Here is a 17,767-nt window from a genome sequence, read left to right on the forward strand (position 1 = left end):
AAAGTGCAGCGGTCCAGCGTGCGGTGCCCTCAGGTCGAGTGCGAGCAGCGGTTCGGTGGCGGCGTCAGATGGCATCATTGGTGAGACCAGGGTCGCGGGTCAAGGTGAAGGCGGTGCTCGTCACCGTGCTGTCAGGTTACGGTGCAAGCAGCGTCGTCGTCGTGGCTATAACGCTGTCGTCCGCTGACGAACTGGAGTCGATGGTGCCGGCGCCGGTAGGCCAAGGCTGCAGTGCGGGATGAGGGCGGTGCATCATGTAACTTTACGAGCAGTGCCACCGAACCACGGTGCAAGCAGCGGCATAGATTTCGGTGTGGGGCGTCGTCATCGGGGATACCAAGGCGTCGTCGTGAAGCGAGGCGGTGCAGAGTGCGGTTCCCACAGGTCGCGGTGCGAGCACCAGCTTGGTCATCAGCAGGCGTCGTCGGTGAGATCAGGGTCGCGGTGTAGCGTTGCAGCCGTGCCATCTGCGGTGCCTTCAGGACACGGAGTCGGCAGCGGCGTCATAGACAGCGTCGGTTTGCTTTTTCCTCTGTTGCAGCACAAAACACACAATCCCCACTGCTAAGGGCAGAAGAGTTTGAAGTCATTGCTGTTCCTGAGACTTCTTGAACAGGGGGCAAGCTCTACCTCGTTCCCTTGTAGAAACTCCCAAAAGTAGATTGCAGAAAGTTCAGTCCAGTCCTTTCACTGCCCAAGACAGAAGCAGCCATTGCAGGCCAACACAGCAAAGCACACAGTGGTAGTTCCTCCTCACAGTTTCTTCAGCTCTTCTTCTTGGCAATCTTCTTGATCCAAAAGAGTTCTAAAAGTCAGGGGTCTGGGCCCCAATATTTATATCTCAAAATCCTTTGATCTCTTAGGCAGAGAGTGTCTGTGCCCAGCCAGAACCAGTTCTGCCTTCTCTGGTATAACTTCCTGGCAGGAGTTGAAGACGGCATGGTCAGAGGCAGACCAGGCCCTTTGAGGTGCAAGGAAATCTCCTCCTCCTTCCCCAATTTCAACCCAAGTCTATTCAGCCCTTTCCTGACCCACCTAGACTATCTTGAGCCACCCCTGCTTCTCAGCCTTCTGTCATCCAAAACCCAGACAGGCAATCCACATTCCAGCAGAGGCACACGGAATAACAGCGCAAGAAAATACCTACTTTCTAAAAGTGGTATTTTCAAACAGAGAATGTAAAAATCACCTACACTAAAAGATGCATCTTTAGATTCTGAGTTCAGGCATACTAAACTTTATTTTCCTACCTAATTCCCCGGCCCAGTTATGTTTATAAGATGTTATAAACAAACTCCCCATTCTGTCCTATGGGGAACAGGTAGCCTTGCAATAGCGAAAAACGAAATTGGACGTAGTTCACTATCAGGACATGCCACACATACCAGGGCATGTCCTACCTTTCACATACACTGCACCCAGCCCACAGAGGTACCTTGGGCCTACCTTAGGGGTAGCTGACATGTAAGAAAAGGGAAGGTGAGGGACTGGCAAGTATGAGCACTGGCCAAGTCGACATGGCAGTTACAACCTGCGCGCAGCCTCCGCAATGGCGGGTCTGAGTTCCCTTTTACGGGCTGTTCGTGTGGTGGCACAATCCTGTGCTGCAGCCCACCAATGGCATCTGAATCACAGGCCCTGGCACACGCAGTGCACTTTACTAGGGACTGACACATAAATCAAACAGGCCAATCATGGAAACACAAATCCATAACACATTTTACCACAGGAGCACTTGCACTTTACCACTGATTAGCATGAGAAAAGTGCACAGAAACACTAAGCCAGCACAAACAGAGTCAGAACCGAGAGGTCAGAAAGCAAAAAAAAAACTCAGGGGAAACACGGCAAGTCTAACAAGGCGTATATTCTGTAACTTCTAAGGACCATCCACAATCATTTCCCAAATGTTCTTCTAGTAAACAGGCTTGTGTAATCGGCACTTACGCGTGCTTTTAACAATATTGAAACTTGTTTGCCAACTTCTCTCAGCAATAAATGGGTCTGATTAACTGCTTGTATTATCAACACCTTGGTCGAATTTGGTTGTATCTTGCGTATCCCGGTAACTTTCTGTGCAAGGGTAAGAAAATTTATATTTCTTAGTTCCCATTTGGCACAAAAATGTGCAAAGCTTAGTGATTTGCCATCATTATATTTATTTTTCACCAAATGTGGCCACACACAGCTGGGGAATTAACTTGGGTGTGTTATGGTCATAAAGCTCTAGTTACAGGAGAACCCAAAGCCTACCTTGTAAAAGCCTCACCTACTTTTCATGTAACATAATGGCCACAAAAAGGGCTGGCATCTTCAGGTCTTCTAAAACAATTTTCGTTTTAACTTTCTTTTTACTTTCTTATTGAAAATATATTTTTTTTTACACGTTACAGTACTGGTTGCACATTAGTTTATTGTGAGATATTTGCATAGCCTGAATAAACTTTGAACCCATACAACCGCTTATTTATTTAGAACATTTTATATCGCACAAACTAGACCCTGGAAGGGTATCAGTGCTGACACTGACCATATGCAACTCAGACCGTGAATGAAAGCCCTGGTTGGAGAACTGAGCCATATCAGTATCCACAGAATGAGTCAGTGGGTTCATGGTGGAGATTTGTTCTAGAGTACCAGACACCTGAAATTTGCTATCCCTGTAAAGTTCACAAAAGAGGCAACTTGGATACCCAAATGGAGTACAATGGTATAGAAGGACCAGGGACACATGTGGCAAAAGACAGGCCAGATACTATACATAATTTGTGACTCTTCCAGGATGCACTTGAAAAGGCCTCACCTTTTGCTTTGCATGCATACCTGTGGGGAAACCACCGCCGCACTAAATATTAATAAAATGGTCAAGGAGAAAATATACACATTGTGCACATTAGACTCTTATTTAGAAGGGTAGGCATACAAAAAAATAATTAAATAAGGGATACGTAAATTGTCATCCCATGAAATCATAAATGCAAACAAGACAAGGCCAACTTTAACATCCAAGAGTCGAAAAAGAAAAAGAACTAACCGAAGACTCTCTAAACATAAAATTTGGTAATTAACGTTCCCGCATCACATTTTCCCTACACAAGAAACATTAGGAGAAACAAAAATGGTGGAACCACAAATTCCAGCCTCGTCAGAGCACCTGCAAAATGAGGGCTTTTATCCTCTGTTTGATGGAAAGGAAAATCTGATACAATTGAACCCTCTTGTGCCAAATTTCAAGTGTTTTAATCCAATTAAAGATCATTGACCTAAGACCGATTTAGAAGAAGCAATGTATCCAAATCCAGAAAACACTAGAGGAAAGTGGTCACAGAATCAATATTGCACTTTGGAGAAAACTGACCTATTTCCTACAGGAAACTAATCACTGAATAGAGAAAAGATCCTATATCTACTTCACAAGATCTACTCTCTTCATTCTCTAACTTCAGCAGAAATAAAATTGGTGGTATTCCTGAATAAATCTGATCCCACTAAAGCAAGAGTAGAATTTTGGTCTACTGTGATTCCATCTGTAATCTTAAAAGAGAGTGACTCCCTACACCTAAACGGGTTCGATGTAGTAGGAGTCAATCAAAAAACTTACACAGCCAATTGAACAAAGACAATAGAGCCAAGCAAGAGCAGGAAGCAACAACACAATCAAACTCTCGGCACTAAGGACTCACTGTGCCATCTAGAAGAAAAATTAACCATCTGTGTTAAAGACGGGGAAGAGACGGATCTGGATTTACAACCTAGTCAAACCAGAAATATCACCAAAGGTCAACTCTTGGTCCTGGATCTCTGGTAACCTAAATAGCAACAGGTTACAAAAGGTTAAAAAATTCCCTTATTAGCAGACGTCTGAACATTGCGTCATGGAACATCACCATTAAGGATTCTTAAAAGCTAGCACTAATCCTGAAAAACTCAGATGGCGAATGCAAGCCCTGGTTGGAGAACTGTGTCGTATCAGTATCCAGAGAATGAGTCAGTGGGTTCAGGGTAGAGATTTGTTCAGTAAAAGCAGATTGACTTTTTTTTTAACAAAGTGATTAAAGGGATCAGTCTGATGTCAGAGGGCAGGGAGTTCCAGATTCTAGGGACCAATCCAGAGAAGGCTAGGTTGTAGGTTTTCTTTTTCCGAAATGTTAGAAGTTTCAATAGTGAGGTGCTGGTGCTTCTAGATGATCTGCCACCGCTGGAGAGTTCCAGTTAGTCAGCTAGGTACTTCGTGTGTTGAAGTTTTAATTGCTAAAGCAATGGAAACAAAAACAATCATTAAAAGCCTCTCCTGTATCTTCGCATAGTTGGGAAAAATATCTTCTTGACTTGTATAAAGTAAACAAGATCTCTGACAACTTTGGCAAATCCAGCTATTTGAAGACCGGAAAAAAAACAGGATATCTCAGCACCATCTGAATGACAAATAGCTCAATATATAAAGAATACTAGATCCTCAGCAGATATAGGTCCAGACAAAATCCTGCTCAAAGTCCTTCATAGCAATCCAGAAGAATGGAGCAAATTGCTAGTTCCCCTCTTTCTTCTCCTACTGTTATGAAACTGGCAAAATCCCTAAATCATGGCTGGGGAGCATCATGATACCACTCTTGAAAAAAGGCTCTCGCCTACTACCAAGTAATTACCGCCAAACTGCTCTGCTGAACGCAACTGGGAAGATCTTCGTGGCCAGTGTCCTGGATCAACTGAAACACTTGCCTTATTCCAGAGTGGTCATTCCTATTACCCAGGACGGATTTTGAACAAAACATTCTGTAACGGACAACATTGCAACCCTGCAGATGATTACTGACAAATACGTAATGCTAAAATCACAGGTCATATACAGTGTGTTTGTAGATTTTACAACTGCTTTTGATAGAGTAGACAGACCCACACTATGGAAGAAGTTAGGGATGATGGGAATACCTGAAAACCTCTTAAGGCTAGTCGTCTCACTACATTCATTAACTTGGTGTAGAGTACAAATGGGGGGATAAGGGTCTAACTCGAATGATAGCTACACCAAACGGCCTGAAACAGGGTTGTTTTTTAGCACCTCTATTTTCTCTGTTTATAAGCGACCTCCCTGATTGCTTTTTCAAAATAAATAATTTTCCTCCAAAAAAAGCATCCAGTGATGTGTATATTTTATTGTATGCCGATGATGTGGTCATATTGGCTGACTTGAGACCCGAGCAGAACACTCGTGAACTCAGAGTGGTTCTACCGGTTGCTTTATTTTTTTTAAATGTATCCTGCTGCTATTGAATAGTATGTTTACCAGTTTTTAATCATTTTATACGCTCCTCTATCCTGGGAAAGAGATGTGCTCAATGCTCTGGGGGTAGGAGGGTTTCGCGCTCACATCCGCATCTTTTCACTTTAGACGCCAGTTCAGAGGTCTAGTTGCTCTTACCGGCGCCGGATAAGTCTCATAAAGACACCTGATGACGCGACCGCGCCGAAGGCGCGCCTAAGGCAAGTCCGTCTGTGCCCACCAACGCCCGAAGGGGCCCAGGGGCCAGGACACCTGCATCGTTTCCGCCAGACCGCTACTGTTTCTGCAGTTCCCAGCTACATCAGTTAAACAGCGTCCTGGGAGCAACATGTTATCATCATATTTTGTGTGAAAATTCCCCGGAAATTTGCCCATACTGCTCGCTTAAACTCTCCTCTCAGATTATTATGCCCACTGGCTCCTATAAACTTCTATTGAACTGTAGATCTCTGCCTAAGCATACTACATAGGTCTCGATGCTTTTACAAGACTACGACCCAGAGGTCTTGTTCCTAACAGAAATGTGGCTCAACTCTAACTCAGCACCTGATATTGTTTAAGCACTCTCCCAGGGGTACCAGATACAGACCGTGGACAGAACGACAGGCAAGGGCAGTGGGATTGCTATCATATATAAAGACCACCTCACCTGTCGTCTGCCTGGGAACCCCCTCCTAGACTGCGAGAATGCTCATTTTTCGATAGAATTCACCCCATTCCTCTCCCTCACAGGCATCCTTATTTATCGGCCCCCAGGTGCGACAGGCACTTTCTGTAAAGCTCTGGTAGAAGCAGTAATCAACCTAGGCAGTACTGCAGCGAATTTTACTCTCCTTGGAGATCTTAACCTGCACTTTGACGATTTGGGAGCAGCAACAGCACTTGAATTAGCACGAGACCTCGTGCCCTTTCAGCTGCCACAAAAGGTTTTGCAAGCTACCCATGTCAACGGACATTGCCTTGATCCCGTGTTTTCTAATTTGGAAAACCTTAAAGGGAATTACCCCATCCCTATCCCATGGTCTGACCACGTCCTCATCCCCCTTTCCTGGTGCCCCCGGGTCACCACTTCTTATCTCCAGTCCTCACTGACCCTTAACCGGCCCTGGCCTAAGCTCTCCCTGGACAAGTGGACCTAGGAACTGGAAAGGACCAGACCTAAGTCCGATCCCAGTCCAGTGGTAGCCAATGATGACTTCTGCAGCTGGATAGAGGACTCGCTGAAAGTTGTCCTTACAAAAATATTGATAAAAAGGACCGGTGGTCCCTTTAAAGCTCCCTGGTACTCCTCTGAATTACGTATTTTAAAACAGCGTTGCAAGGTATTGGAAAGAAGCTGGAGGAAATATTTTTCACCAAGCAAGAAGCTGGAATATAGGTGAGCCATCGGCACTTATAGAGCAGAAATTAAAAAGGCCCAGGCCTCCTATTACGAGGAAAAAATCCTGTTAGCGGCCAACTCCCCCAGAGAAACCTTATCATTAAAAATACTCCTCAAAACCCCTGCCCCGCCAGTTGCCCCTGACACTTCGGGTCAACGACGCAATAAACAGGCAGAGTTCTTTACCACTGCAATACAGAATATTCTTAAACTTCTGCCCCAAATAGACGACGAATGAGACACCTTAAATGAGCACGCAGTTCAGGGTCCACTTATAACCGGACACTTGTTGGAGGTTATTCCTTCTCTCCCCCAGGAAACACTTTTGACCCTGCTGTCCTCGGTGAAAAGTGGCTCGCCCAGGGATCCCGCACCACTGAACGTTCTGAAAAGGGAAGCACCCATAATTGCCCCTATCATCACGGACGTGATTAATGCCTCACTTGCTACAGGAATAGTCCCCCCCCCCCCCAATTGGAAAGGGGCCATGGTAAAGACACTACTGAAAAAACCCAATCTAGACCCAGCGGATCTGGGCAACTACCGCCACATTTACCTTCTTCCTGGGATTGCCAAGATCGGTGAGAAATATGTTAACCATACCCTTTCAAATTTTCTAGAATCCCATGATTTGCTTCACCCCTTCCAAACAGGATTCCGACCATGACAAAGTACAGAAACCGCTCTGTTAGCAGTGGTAGAAGAAAGCAGAAAGATCCTGGACTCAGGAGGGTCATCAGCGATTATACTCCTTGACCTGAGTGCAGCATTTGATACAGTGAATCACCGTATCCTGATTCACCGTCTCAGAAGTATCAGAGTAACTGGCACTGCATTGCAATGGTTGTGTTCTTTCCTGGAGGGAAAAAGTTTCCAGATGTTTGAAGGGGAGACAGTTTCTAAACCCTTACCTTTGCTGTGTGGTTTCCCTCAAGGCTCATCACTAAGCCCGACTCTTTTTAATGTGTATATGGCCCCGCTGGTGGCTATCGTGGGCCCGTTCGTAATCCTCATGGTGACCTTCGCCGACGATACCCAATTGGTTATTGCGTTGAATCAAGTAAAGCAGTTGTTAAATTTCCTTTACTCATGTCTTGAGGAAGTGTCTAAGTGGATGGGGGCGTCCTACCGTAAGCTCAATGGTGAAAAGACTGAGATCATGATTCTGGCCAATCCCTCAAGCTTTACATTGAGCACTATGTGGCCAGCATGCATGAGCCCAGTCCCGGTCCCTATGACTGAGATAAAGAGTCTGGGCATCTGGTTAGACAAGAACTTGACATTTAGGGTGCAAGCAAGGAAGACGGTGTACAGTTGTTATGGCCTTCTCAGAATGGCTCGCAAAGTGCTTCCTCTTCTTCCTTCCCAGGCCAAAAAAATATTAGCCCAATCACTGATACTCTCGAGGATCGATTATGGAAATGCACTATACTTGGGGGCCCAAATCGTAGTAATTACGAAACTTCAAACTGTTCAAAACTGCGCAGCCAGACTGTTGTCGGGAATGTCTAATTGCCTCTCTGCAAAACCTGCCCTACGCTCCCTTCATTGGCTACCGGTGAAAGAAAGAATTAGTTTTAAGGCCCTCTGTGTTGTCCATAGGTTCCTGCAAGGGAACGGGCCTCCATTAAAGTCGACCATGATCCGCCCCTACAAGGCCAACAGGAAACTGCGCTTGGACGAACTTCACCTGGTTGAAGTCCCAAGGATTAAAAGGGCCAGAAGTGGCGGCTGACTCTTTTCTCATAATGCGGCCAAACTCCGGAACGCACTGCCACTGTATCTCCGCAGGGAATCTAGCCATCCTGCCTCCCAAAAGCAGCTGAAGACACTACTGTTTCCCTAAGTTTCTCTGCTACTGGTCACTAGTCTCGCCCAGCGCTCGGATGCCCCCGGGTAGCCTTGTGCTATATAAATGTATTTTTCATTTCATTTCCCCAATCAGTCTACAACACAACTTAAATGCATTATTTAGCTATACTGAGGATTTTTTTTTTCAAGCAATCATTCTTAAAACAAAGGTTGTAACGTTTAGAGGGGGAAAACACTACTCATTTTCGATGATCACTCGGTGGGAGGCCAATAGAGGTAGCTAAAGAATACATCAACCTAGGGAGAATCTTCTCTCAGACACTACAAGATTTCTCGAATCTTCAACATAAAGGCCTAAAGGCGGACGCTCACATCGGAGCGCTGAAGCAATTATATTTATTCCTCCTCTGGTCATACGCATTTTCACACCCTAATAGAAGATTATTGTATGAAAATATCTCCCCGTTTTATCTTCTGCTCTAGGATATATCCCACTCCATAAATGGCAGGCTACAAATATGAATGAATGGAACCTGCTTTGAAATATTGTACAGGTTAATTAAGCATTCCCAGTTTAGGCATGGAGTCTCAAGTTGTCCATAGTTAGCTCCTTTGCTAGAGCAAATTTTATAGGATGGGTGTATAATGTATTTCACGCTGAAGTTGGATCCTTAGGGGCTTATTAAAACTTACATTTAAAAATAAATCTGTACAATATTCTTTTAATAACAATCTTAATACAGCACCAGATCTTTTTCAATGAACTATAGCACTTTTAAAGTCTTGGACTCCTGCACTTGTGAAGCTTGTCTTGAAGAACCTGACCCCGAGAAGTTATGAGCGCGATGTAAAGCACGTACCCAACTATCACAATAAAAATAATATTCAGACAGTATAGAGTACAAGATTCAGCAGAGGTACTTCCGATTCACATTAGTACACAGTGATCAATACTGTATTATCCTGCTGCGCTTAGAGATTTTACCATTAAAAGCTTTCACAACAAATTGAAATAATCCTGACAATATTACAGGCTTATGTGATCTTTGCAATGGAGGTGTGCAAGATATATCTCATGTGCTATATGCTTGCCCAAACAAAATTGTGGTATTGGTCAGATGTTTCTTTTTAAAACCTATATGTTTTAGATAAAATATATTTATTGTACAAAGCTTAATAGTGCTTTTACGATCGCCACCTAATTAATGTGTCTGCCATAATCTGTTTGAATTTCTTAAATGTTTTTTTAAAATATTTTTTAAAGTTACATTAGGATTGGTTTAAAAAACAACTAAAAAAGCTATTTTATCTTCTTGGTTGACCCCAGTAGAGGTCTATCAAATAAAAGTTATTAATTGGTTTAAGAGTAAATTAATGCACATTCGTTGCAATTTTCCTATTTACAGAAATGCGCAATTACAGCATTAGACTTTGTAGTGATGCCACGTCAAAGTGTATGACAAACCTGCACATTTGCACCAAGGAAATCCTGGTTTTAACTTCACACCTTTATTTTTACAGTAATATTATTAATACCAGGTGTCTTAAAGAAAACACCAAATTGTGGTATTTATACAAACGTTCCAACGTTTATGAAAGGAGTGCCTAAGAAGCAGAACCTCTCAAGGAGCAGATGTCTCAAAAACAACGCACAAATTTTACCTTCAAAACACAAACAAAAAACATCCTCCATAAATGCATCCTATCCATGCACATACAACTTAAAGTTCAAGTAGGAACTGTGCATGCATGCTTCAACTGCCTGTGTAGAAGTTCCATGAGCAATGTGGCCCCACATAGGTGGAACGGTAAGTTTCTCTCTACTCAACTTCGCAATCTTGAGGTGAACTTTCCTCTAAGAAAAGTTCTTTAGGATTGAAGATTTTAGGGCCGGAAAAAAAAATCTATGTAACTCCAGAGTTTCGCTAGTGTCACCCCCTGCCTCAGGCGCGCCCTCGCTGCTTGGGGTGACCCTCCTTCTGGCCTGTCCCCCGCTCCCCCGGCTTCCAAGATGGCCGCCACCGGCGACGCTGACAGAGGCCGTGACACCCCCGCAAAGGCCCAGAGGAGAGGCAGCACCTGAGCCGCCGCAGCACCTCCTCCCTGCACTCCCCAGGCTCCCCAGGAGGGGCTGCGCGAGGCCGGCCGCCGCAGTGTGCCGCCCCCGCCTCCATGCTGCTGCCTATGCTGCCGCCACCACCAGCGGCGGGAGGCCAGCTGAAGCTGTCCTGCTGAGTGCGGCAGTGCCATGGAGGAGGAGGAGGAGCCGCCGCGGGGCTGCAAAGAGAGGTAAGCTGCAGAGCAGCATGACATTCCCTTCTTAAACACTTTTCATCACCCTCACTCTGTGCGTCCCCTCTGCTCGCAAATCTGCAGAGCAACCCGCGGGCTGCCAGATAGTGAGCCACTTCATTCGACTTTAGGGAGGGCCTAGCGTGGTGAAACACGCATGCGCAACGCTACCCAACAGCCTTCCTGGCAAATAGTGAGCCTGAGGTGGCTGCAACACATCCCGGGCACGCAGAAAACAGAGCACAGCAATATTCAGAATAGCAACAACCGAAACTTCCACCCTTTGCACGGGACGGGGATTTCGGGGGGCGCATGCCCGGGAGCAATGCACCAAGGGACGCGGCCACCCGAAGCGCACAGGGGAATTATCTGCCCTAGCATGCCCTGAAAGGTAGTAGAGCATTTATGTACTTTTTGTGCATGCATTTTTCTTTGTTTTTTCTCTATGCAAAGGTGGCTCGCCCGGATCTCACGCTCCATGTGCAATTAGTCCAAGAGCCCTTCTGCAACACGTCCCGCGGTTGCACGAGGAAAGAGACGCATTCATCTGCAAAGGACTGGCAAAATCTTTGCTAGCTGCAAGGGCGAATGCCGAGATGGGGGGGCTGTGAACTAAATATTGGAGATCGCGGACAATGCATGTCAGTTGCACGCAGTAGATCCCTCCTATATATGAAAAAAGCTGCCAAATTGCAAACGCATTTCTGGATCTCGCAATCTCCGTAGAAGAGAAGGGGCTCATACTGCACAGATGGGCCAGTGCTACCGCAAATCTCCTTGTAATCAGATTTAGCTTCTCATTGCATTGAGACTTTATGCAAGCGCCCCCACATTCAGTTGATTTCATCAGCTGCGAAAGGGCTAAGTCACTCTGAGAAGTGTTGGGCAACAGAAACTCCGCAGCTGCCTGGCATTGGCTCTTTTTGTGGGATTTGCATTGTTTGTTTCCCTGTTGCTCGATAAACAGTGCAGCCTGGACTGGGGTGCTCGGGTGATCTGTTTGTGTGCGGGAAGCTCAGGCTTCGTTAGGGGTTTGCATGCTGGGTTCTGGCTTTGTATCTGAGGAGAAGAGCTACTGTCTGACTTTTTGCCCGGAGGGATCTTCACCCCGGCAGCTGTCCACATGTGACCATTTTTCATTCACACTCTGAACTCTTAACAACCCGTTTTTGTGATGTTTATGGTAAATTTGACCCAGCCCTCGTTCTGACTAAAAATGTGCAGTCTTTACTCTTAACTTTAAACTGTGCGGTGCGTGCAGCACCAGAGTCACGTCGGTGACACAGCCTGGGGGCTGACGCTGCGATAGACCTAGTTGGTAATTGAATGTGACCCATGACGCCAGGGGACATTTCCTGGAAGTCCATGGAAGAGTGGAGGGGATTCGTCACTGCGGAGGGAGGGGAATGTTGAAGTGTGCTTCAAAACAGGTGGGAAAGACTTGCCACAGCACCGCTCCATAACTGTTCAGCTTGGTCGAGGGGATATCGAAAATCATTCACCACAGCAAGGTCACCTGTCGCGTTGTGTTGTAGCCGGTTGCTGGAGACGTAATCACTTATGAATGTGACATTCAACGAGCATGTTATTTCACCTGATGCAAAAATTATCTAGAACACGATTTTCTTTAGAATTAGTATAGAGAATATACCTCTCCTGATTTTCAAATCGTGGCCATCTCTCCCTCAGGGCTATACTCCACTATGTCAGATTACGTGTTCTCTTCTGAGACACTTTCTTGTGTCCGGTTAACCACAGCCTGTGCGTTTCTTCAAATTTGTTGTCAGTTTTCATGTGATATTTAGCCTGAAATCCTTAGGCGTATATTGTATGGTATTGTAATTGCATTTATATAGTGCTTACTACCTCTGATGAGGTGTCAAAGCGTTTTTTCGGCTAGTAGCACGTTACTCCGGAACCCATAAAGGATTAGTGGTGTATTTGTAAAGCGAAAATATGAAAGTAATTTGAGTGGTGATATGTTTGTCAGTTATTTAGATTGAGAAGGATAGTAGAGGGATAGAAGAGGGTAAAAGGTTTGCATTTATATAGCGCTTGCTACCCTTGATGTGTTTTTGAATCGTTATTCGGCAAGTAGCACGCTACTTTGGAACCCATAAAGGATTAGTGGTGAATTTGTATAGTGAAAATAATTTGAGTGGTGATATGTTAGTCAGTTATTTAGATTGAGAAGGATAGTGGCGGGATAGAAGAGGTTAAAAGGTTTGCATTTATATAGCGCTTGCTACCCATGATGGGGTGTTGAAGCGTTTTTCGGCGAGTAGCACGCTACTTCCGAACCCAGAAAGTATTAGTGGTGAATTAGTATAGTGAAAATAGGAAAGTAATTTGAGTTGTGAATGGATTTGTGTAAGATATCTCTTCCTTTGATTTTAATATCTCACGATTTTTTTGTTGTCCAGATTTTATGATTAACATGCGTTCTTAAATATTGAAAAGAAATTAATGTGATTAATTTTCGGTTGTTACCAGGATGTTTTTCTTAACTTCGACCCCTTGAATTTCCACTTCTTAGTTCAGTGGAATATGGAGTGATCACCTGTATTTTCTGTATTTCCAAATCAAAATCTCATTCTTCCTAGGTTGTCCCTACATGATTTCTTTTTTGTTTGAATCTTTTTATTGTTTTTCAGTGTGGGTTACCTACATAACGAATGAGAGAGGATGCAAGTAATGCAGTATGAGCGTGTTAATCTTACGTGTGCAGTGTCGGCTGCGTGTAGACTCAATTAAATTAGCACAAGGTTCAAGATTTATTTACATAAATCAGAAACAATATATTGCAGAAACTTTAACATTAGTAATAACTAGTCAGTGTCCTGAAAAGAAAAACATTTAGAAAAATGGAAAAGAGACAAAAAACAAGGGGGAACGGAGGGTGAAAGGGGGCAATAATGTAGAGCAATGGCTTGCAAAATACCAGTGATGTGATGAGGTGGCGGATGCCGGGGACGTTCGCCTGGCGCTTCTGTTGGGAGCGAGGCGGCCATAGTGCTCGCTGTGGCCATGGCAGTCCCGTCATCTGCAGACGAGTCCCCAGGGGGAGAGGGCAGCAAGGAAATTGGCTAATAAAGTTTCCCAGCAGGATGCGAGGGGGTACTTATGAAGGTCTCTCTTGACCTCCCTGAGCCCAAGCTTGCATGGAGTCTATCTAGTCGTTGACCCCTGGGGGGATAGGTGACTTCTACCTGTGAGTTATAAAGTGCTTGGCCAAGAGAAGCCCCAGGTCAATGAAGTGAGTGGTAGCTCTGTGTTTTTTATCCCTGCGCCTCAGTCCCAAGAGACACACATCCTAGGTTTGTAGTGTGGCTTGCCACATGCCCGTCGATAAGAGTGGGAGTGTGGTCACACCTAACCACTAGTTGCAAAGTGACAGGCAGGCCCAAAGCATGTGAAGAAGATTTGCATCAGGTAGGGCGTAGCAGGGGCAAAAGGCAGAGGTATGAGAATTTGACCTATTTATTTTGTCTGGGGTAAGATAAGCCCTATGTGTTATGTAGAATTGGAGCAGGCAGAAGCGAGCATTTCATGGGATGAGTGATGGATACTCAAGTATAGAAGCCTATTCATCCCTACAGGCTTTCTTGATTTTAACACAAACAAACTTTATCTTGAAAAAGACCATTTTTAGTCCTCCATTTCATAGTACGAGTGTCCATCGACCAGATTCGTATCATATTTTCAGAACTAATATTCAGTAGGTGAAAAAGTTTCATTTATCTCATGTAACTTTATGTGGATGTCCTGAAAATCTGACTGTGATTTGGGCTTTCTCAACCTGTGATGGGCACTCCTGTTTTAGCAGATGCCGACGGTCAATCATTGCAAAAACAACAGTTGATGGACAGAATGCAGAACAATGTCATACATTCACCCCAGTACAGAGATATTGGCCTAAATCCATCGTTTTTTTGCTCACCATGCCATTCCAGTTTGAACCCAGCCATATGCAAATCAGTCTTGACCCTGTGCCTCATGGGAACAGTCCAGCCCGAACTGCCAAGCCAGGTCCTCCCTGGACTGGAAACAAGCATCCTAGGACCGGTTTCGAAGTTTCACACCTCTTCAGCCAGGATAGCTTGATTCCAGTGGCATGGAGAGCACGGGACCCACTTCTGGGCATACCCGTGCCACTCGAGGTGAAAAATGCAAAAGCAGCAGTTGATGGACAGAATGCAGAACAATGTCATACATTCACCCCAGTACAGAGATCTGGGCCTAAAGCCATTGTTTTTTTGCTCACCATGCCATTCCAGTTTGAACCCAGCCATATGCAAATCAGTCTTGACCCTGTGCCTCACGGGAACAGTCCAGCCCGAACTTTCTCGCCCTAAGTGCGCCAGGTATACTCAGACGTGAGTCCTGGGCTCACTGTGCCACTGGAATCAAGCTAGCCTGGCTGAAGAGGGGTGAAACACCGAAACCGGTCCTACGATGCTTGTTTCCGGTCCTGGAAGGCCCGGGCTTGGCAGTTGGGCTGGACTGTTCCCATGAGGCACAGGGTCAAGACTGATTTGCATATAGCCAGGTCTAAACTGGGGTGGCATGGTGAGCAAAATCTGATTTAACCTGGATCTCTTGACTGGGGGTGAATGTTTTGATTTGTTCTGCATTCCGTCCATCAATTGTGTGTCTTTTGCTTTCTCGCCCTAAGTGCGCCAGGTATGCTCAGACGTGAGTAACCCTGGGCGTAGTTCGCGAAGTAGTGCTACGTGAAGCTACGCAAAGTGCACTTCGCACTACGCGTAGCACTTCGCCAACTGCGTAGTACCCTGTTCGCACTGTGCAAGATGCTGTTTTCAATGATTGCACAGTGCGGATAAGCATCCGGCACTGTGCAATCATTGAAAACGGCATCTTGCACAGTGCGAGCTGTAGCTTTCTGCCGCTCGAGTATATTTGTACTCGAGCGCCAGCTTTCTCAACTTGGACTGGTAGTTTCTCATCACGAGCGGTCGCGAGCATACGCGTCCACTCGCAATGAGAAACCTGACCTCCCCGCGTTGAGAATCTCGCCGGGAGGTTTATTTTCCACCCTCGCGATCGGCAACTTGATGTGTCTGATCGCGAACGAGGAAAAAGTCTTGCCGGGATGTCATTTTTGTTTGCTCGTGGTCGCCAACTTGCACTTGAGGACCGCGATCAAGCAAAAAATGACCGCTGCACTACGCTACACGTGTTTGCACTGTGCTACGTGCAATTCGCGTTGTGCAAAGTAGCGCAAACTACGCGAGCGTAGCGTAGTGCTTTGCCCAGGCTTAGACGTGAGTCCTGGGCTTACTGTGCCACTGGACTCAAGCTATCCTGGCTGAAGAGGGGTGAAACACCGAAACCGGTCCTACGATGCTTGTTTCCGGTCCAGGAAGGCCCTGGCTTGGCAGTTGGGCTGGACTGTTCCCATGAGGCACAGGGTCAAGACTGATTTGCATTTAGCCAGGTCTAAACTGGGGTGGCATGGTGAGCAAAATCATGATGGATTTAACCTAGATCTCTTGACTGGGGGTGAATGTTTTGATTTGTTCTGCATTCCGTCCATCAATTGTGTGTCTTTTGCTTTCTCGCCCTAAGTGCGCCAGGTATACTCAGACGTGAGTCCTGGGCTCACTGTGCCACTGGAGTCAAGCTATCCTGGCTGAAGAGGGGTGAAACCCAGAAACCGGTCCTAGGATGCTTGATTCCGGTCCAGGGAGGACCTGGCTTGGCAGTTCGGGCTGGACTGTTCCCATGAGGCACAGGGTCAAGACTGATTTGCATATGGCCATGTCTGAAATGGGGTGGCGTGGTGAGCAAAATAACAATGGATTAAACCCAGATCTCTTGACTGGGGGTGAATGTTTTGATTATTTCTGCATTCCGTCCATCAATTGTGTGTCTTTTGACTGTCAATCATTGGCGCATTTACAGCAGCACAGAGTCTCTGCTTCCATATACGGTACTGGGGTGGCATTGCTGCTCACTGTGTGAAACATTTTGACCCCTGTACCTGGCTGATTTTTTGCACAGACAGCTCTGCACCCACACTCCTTTCTAAACTAGATTGTGTGCTTAATCCACCACCCCCTTTGTGCACAACTGTGTGCTCAACTCTTTGCACAGTATTTAACATGTGATCCAGTGATGGCTGTCTTTCCTACAGTCTTGTGTTTTAGGATTTTTTTTTAAATTTTATTAATGAGCTCATCTTTTATTATTGAGAAAAACCTGAAATTATATGTAGCCTACATGTAACACTCACTACTACTGTCTCAAAATACTTCCACTGTGGTCTGAGCTCTCTGAAAACTGATTGATGGATTATTTATTGAAGTTATGAAATGATTTGTGGCTTTCTTGATTGAATCGTGCGGGGGTAGTTTCGGGCCGTGCATGGTCTTTTTTGTCTGGAATTCGGATAAATTAGTGGGATTTTAAAATTCAATTGAAGCAGAATAATGCATTCATTTATAATTTTGATTATTTTGAATTTGTGGATTGGCCCATTGACCGAATAGTCAGAACGCTGTTGGGATTGAGATAGCCAGGTCAGAGTGCCTCCTCTGAGGATCCTGTGGTACTCTATGTAGAGCTGATTGAAGGAATGTTGTGGTTCTGAATCATTAATTCATTACCCTATGTACTATATAACCCTCATCAAGTCCTGTTTACCAAAAGCGAAGTGGGTCCTTACATCGCAATTCACAGAGGATGTCTTTCTCCCTGACCCGGATGCCCTTAAGTTTACGTCCCTTGTTTGTGTTTTTAAGTGTCTTTTTGGGACACTGATAGGGTTATCTGTAGCGTGTATATATCAGAATTTCTGTGTATATAAATAAAGTGTACTTTTGATTATTTAGCTCATTTTTGGTTTTGATTATGATGCCTGATTCACTCTCTTTTTCCTCCAGGAAAATTTCCAAGTATTTAACTCGTGTATGTAATGTCCAAGGAGCATTCTTTGGTATGCTAATCAGATGTGTGACACTCACAACGTTAGCTAAAGT

The 17,767-nt window shown here is 45.2% G+C and overlaps 1 protein-coding gene across 4 annotated transcripts in view; it reads left to right on the forward strand.

Annotated features, from left to right (window-relative positions):
• The first annotated feature begins 10,585 nt into the window (after positions 1-10,585).
• Positions 10,586-17,767, forward strand: part of MAP3K4 (mitogen-activated protein kinase kinase kinase 4) — a 483,141-nt gene continuing 475,959 nt past the window's right edge. For 2 of the 4 annotated variants that reach the window (XM_085611451.1, XM_085611452.1), the window contains exon 1: positions 10,588-10,763. In XM_085611451.1, coding sequence (XP_085467577.1) covers positions 10,723-10,763 — 41 coding nt within the window. In that variant the 5' untranslated portion in view covers positions 10,588-10,722. Of the gene's footprint in view, positions 10,764-10,942; positions 11,158-17,767 lie in introns of those variants that run through there. The other 2 variants (XM_085611454.1, XM_085611453.1) reach the window with 2 other exon arrangements.

Source organism: Triturus cristatus, chromosome 6 (assembly GCF_964204655.1).
Source record: "Triturus cristatus chromosome 6, aTriCri1.1, whole genome shotgun sequence".
Classification (NCBI taxonomy): domain Eukaryota; kingdom Metazoa; phylum Chordata; class Amphibia; order Caudata; family Salamandridae; genus Triturus; species Triturus cristatus.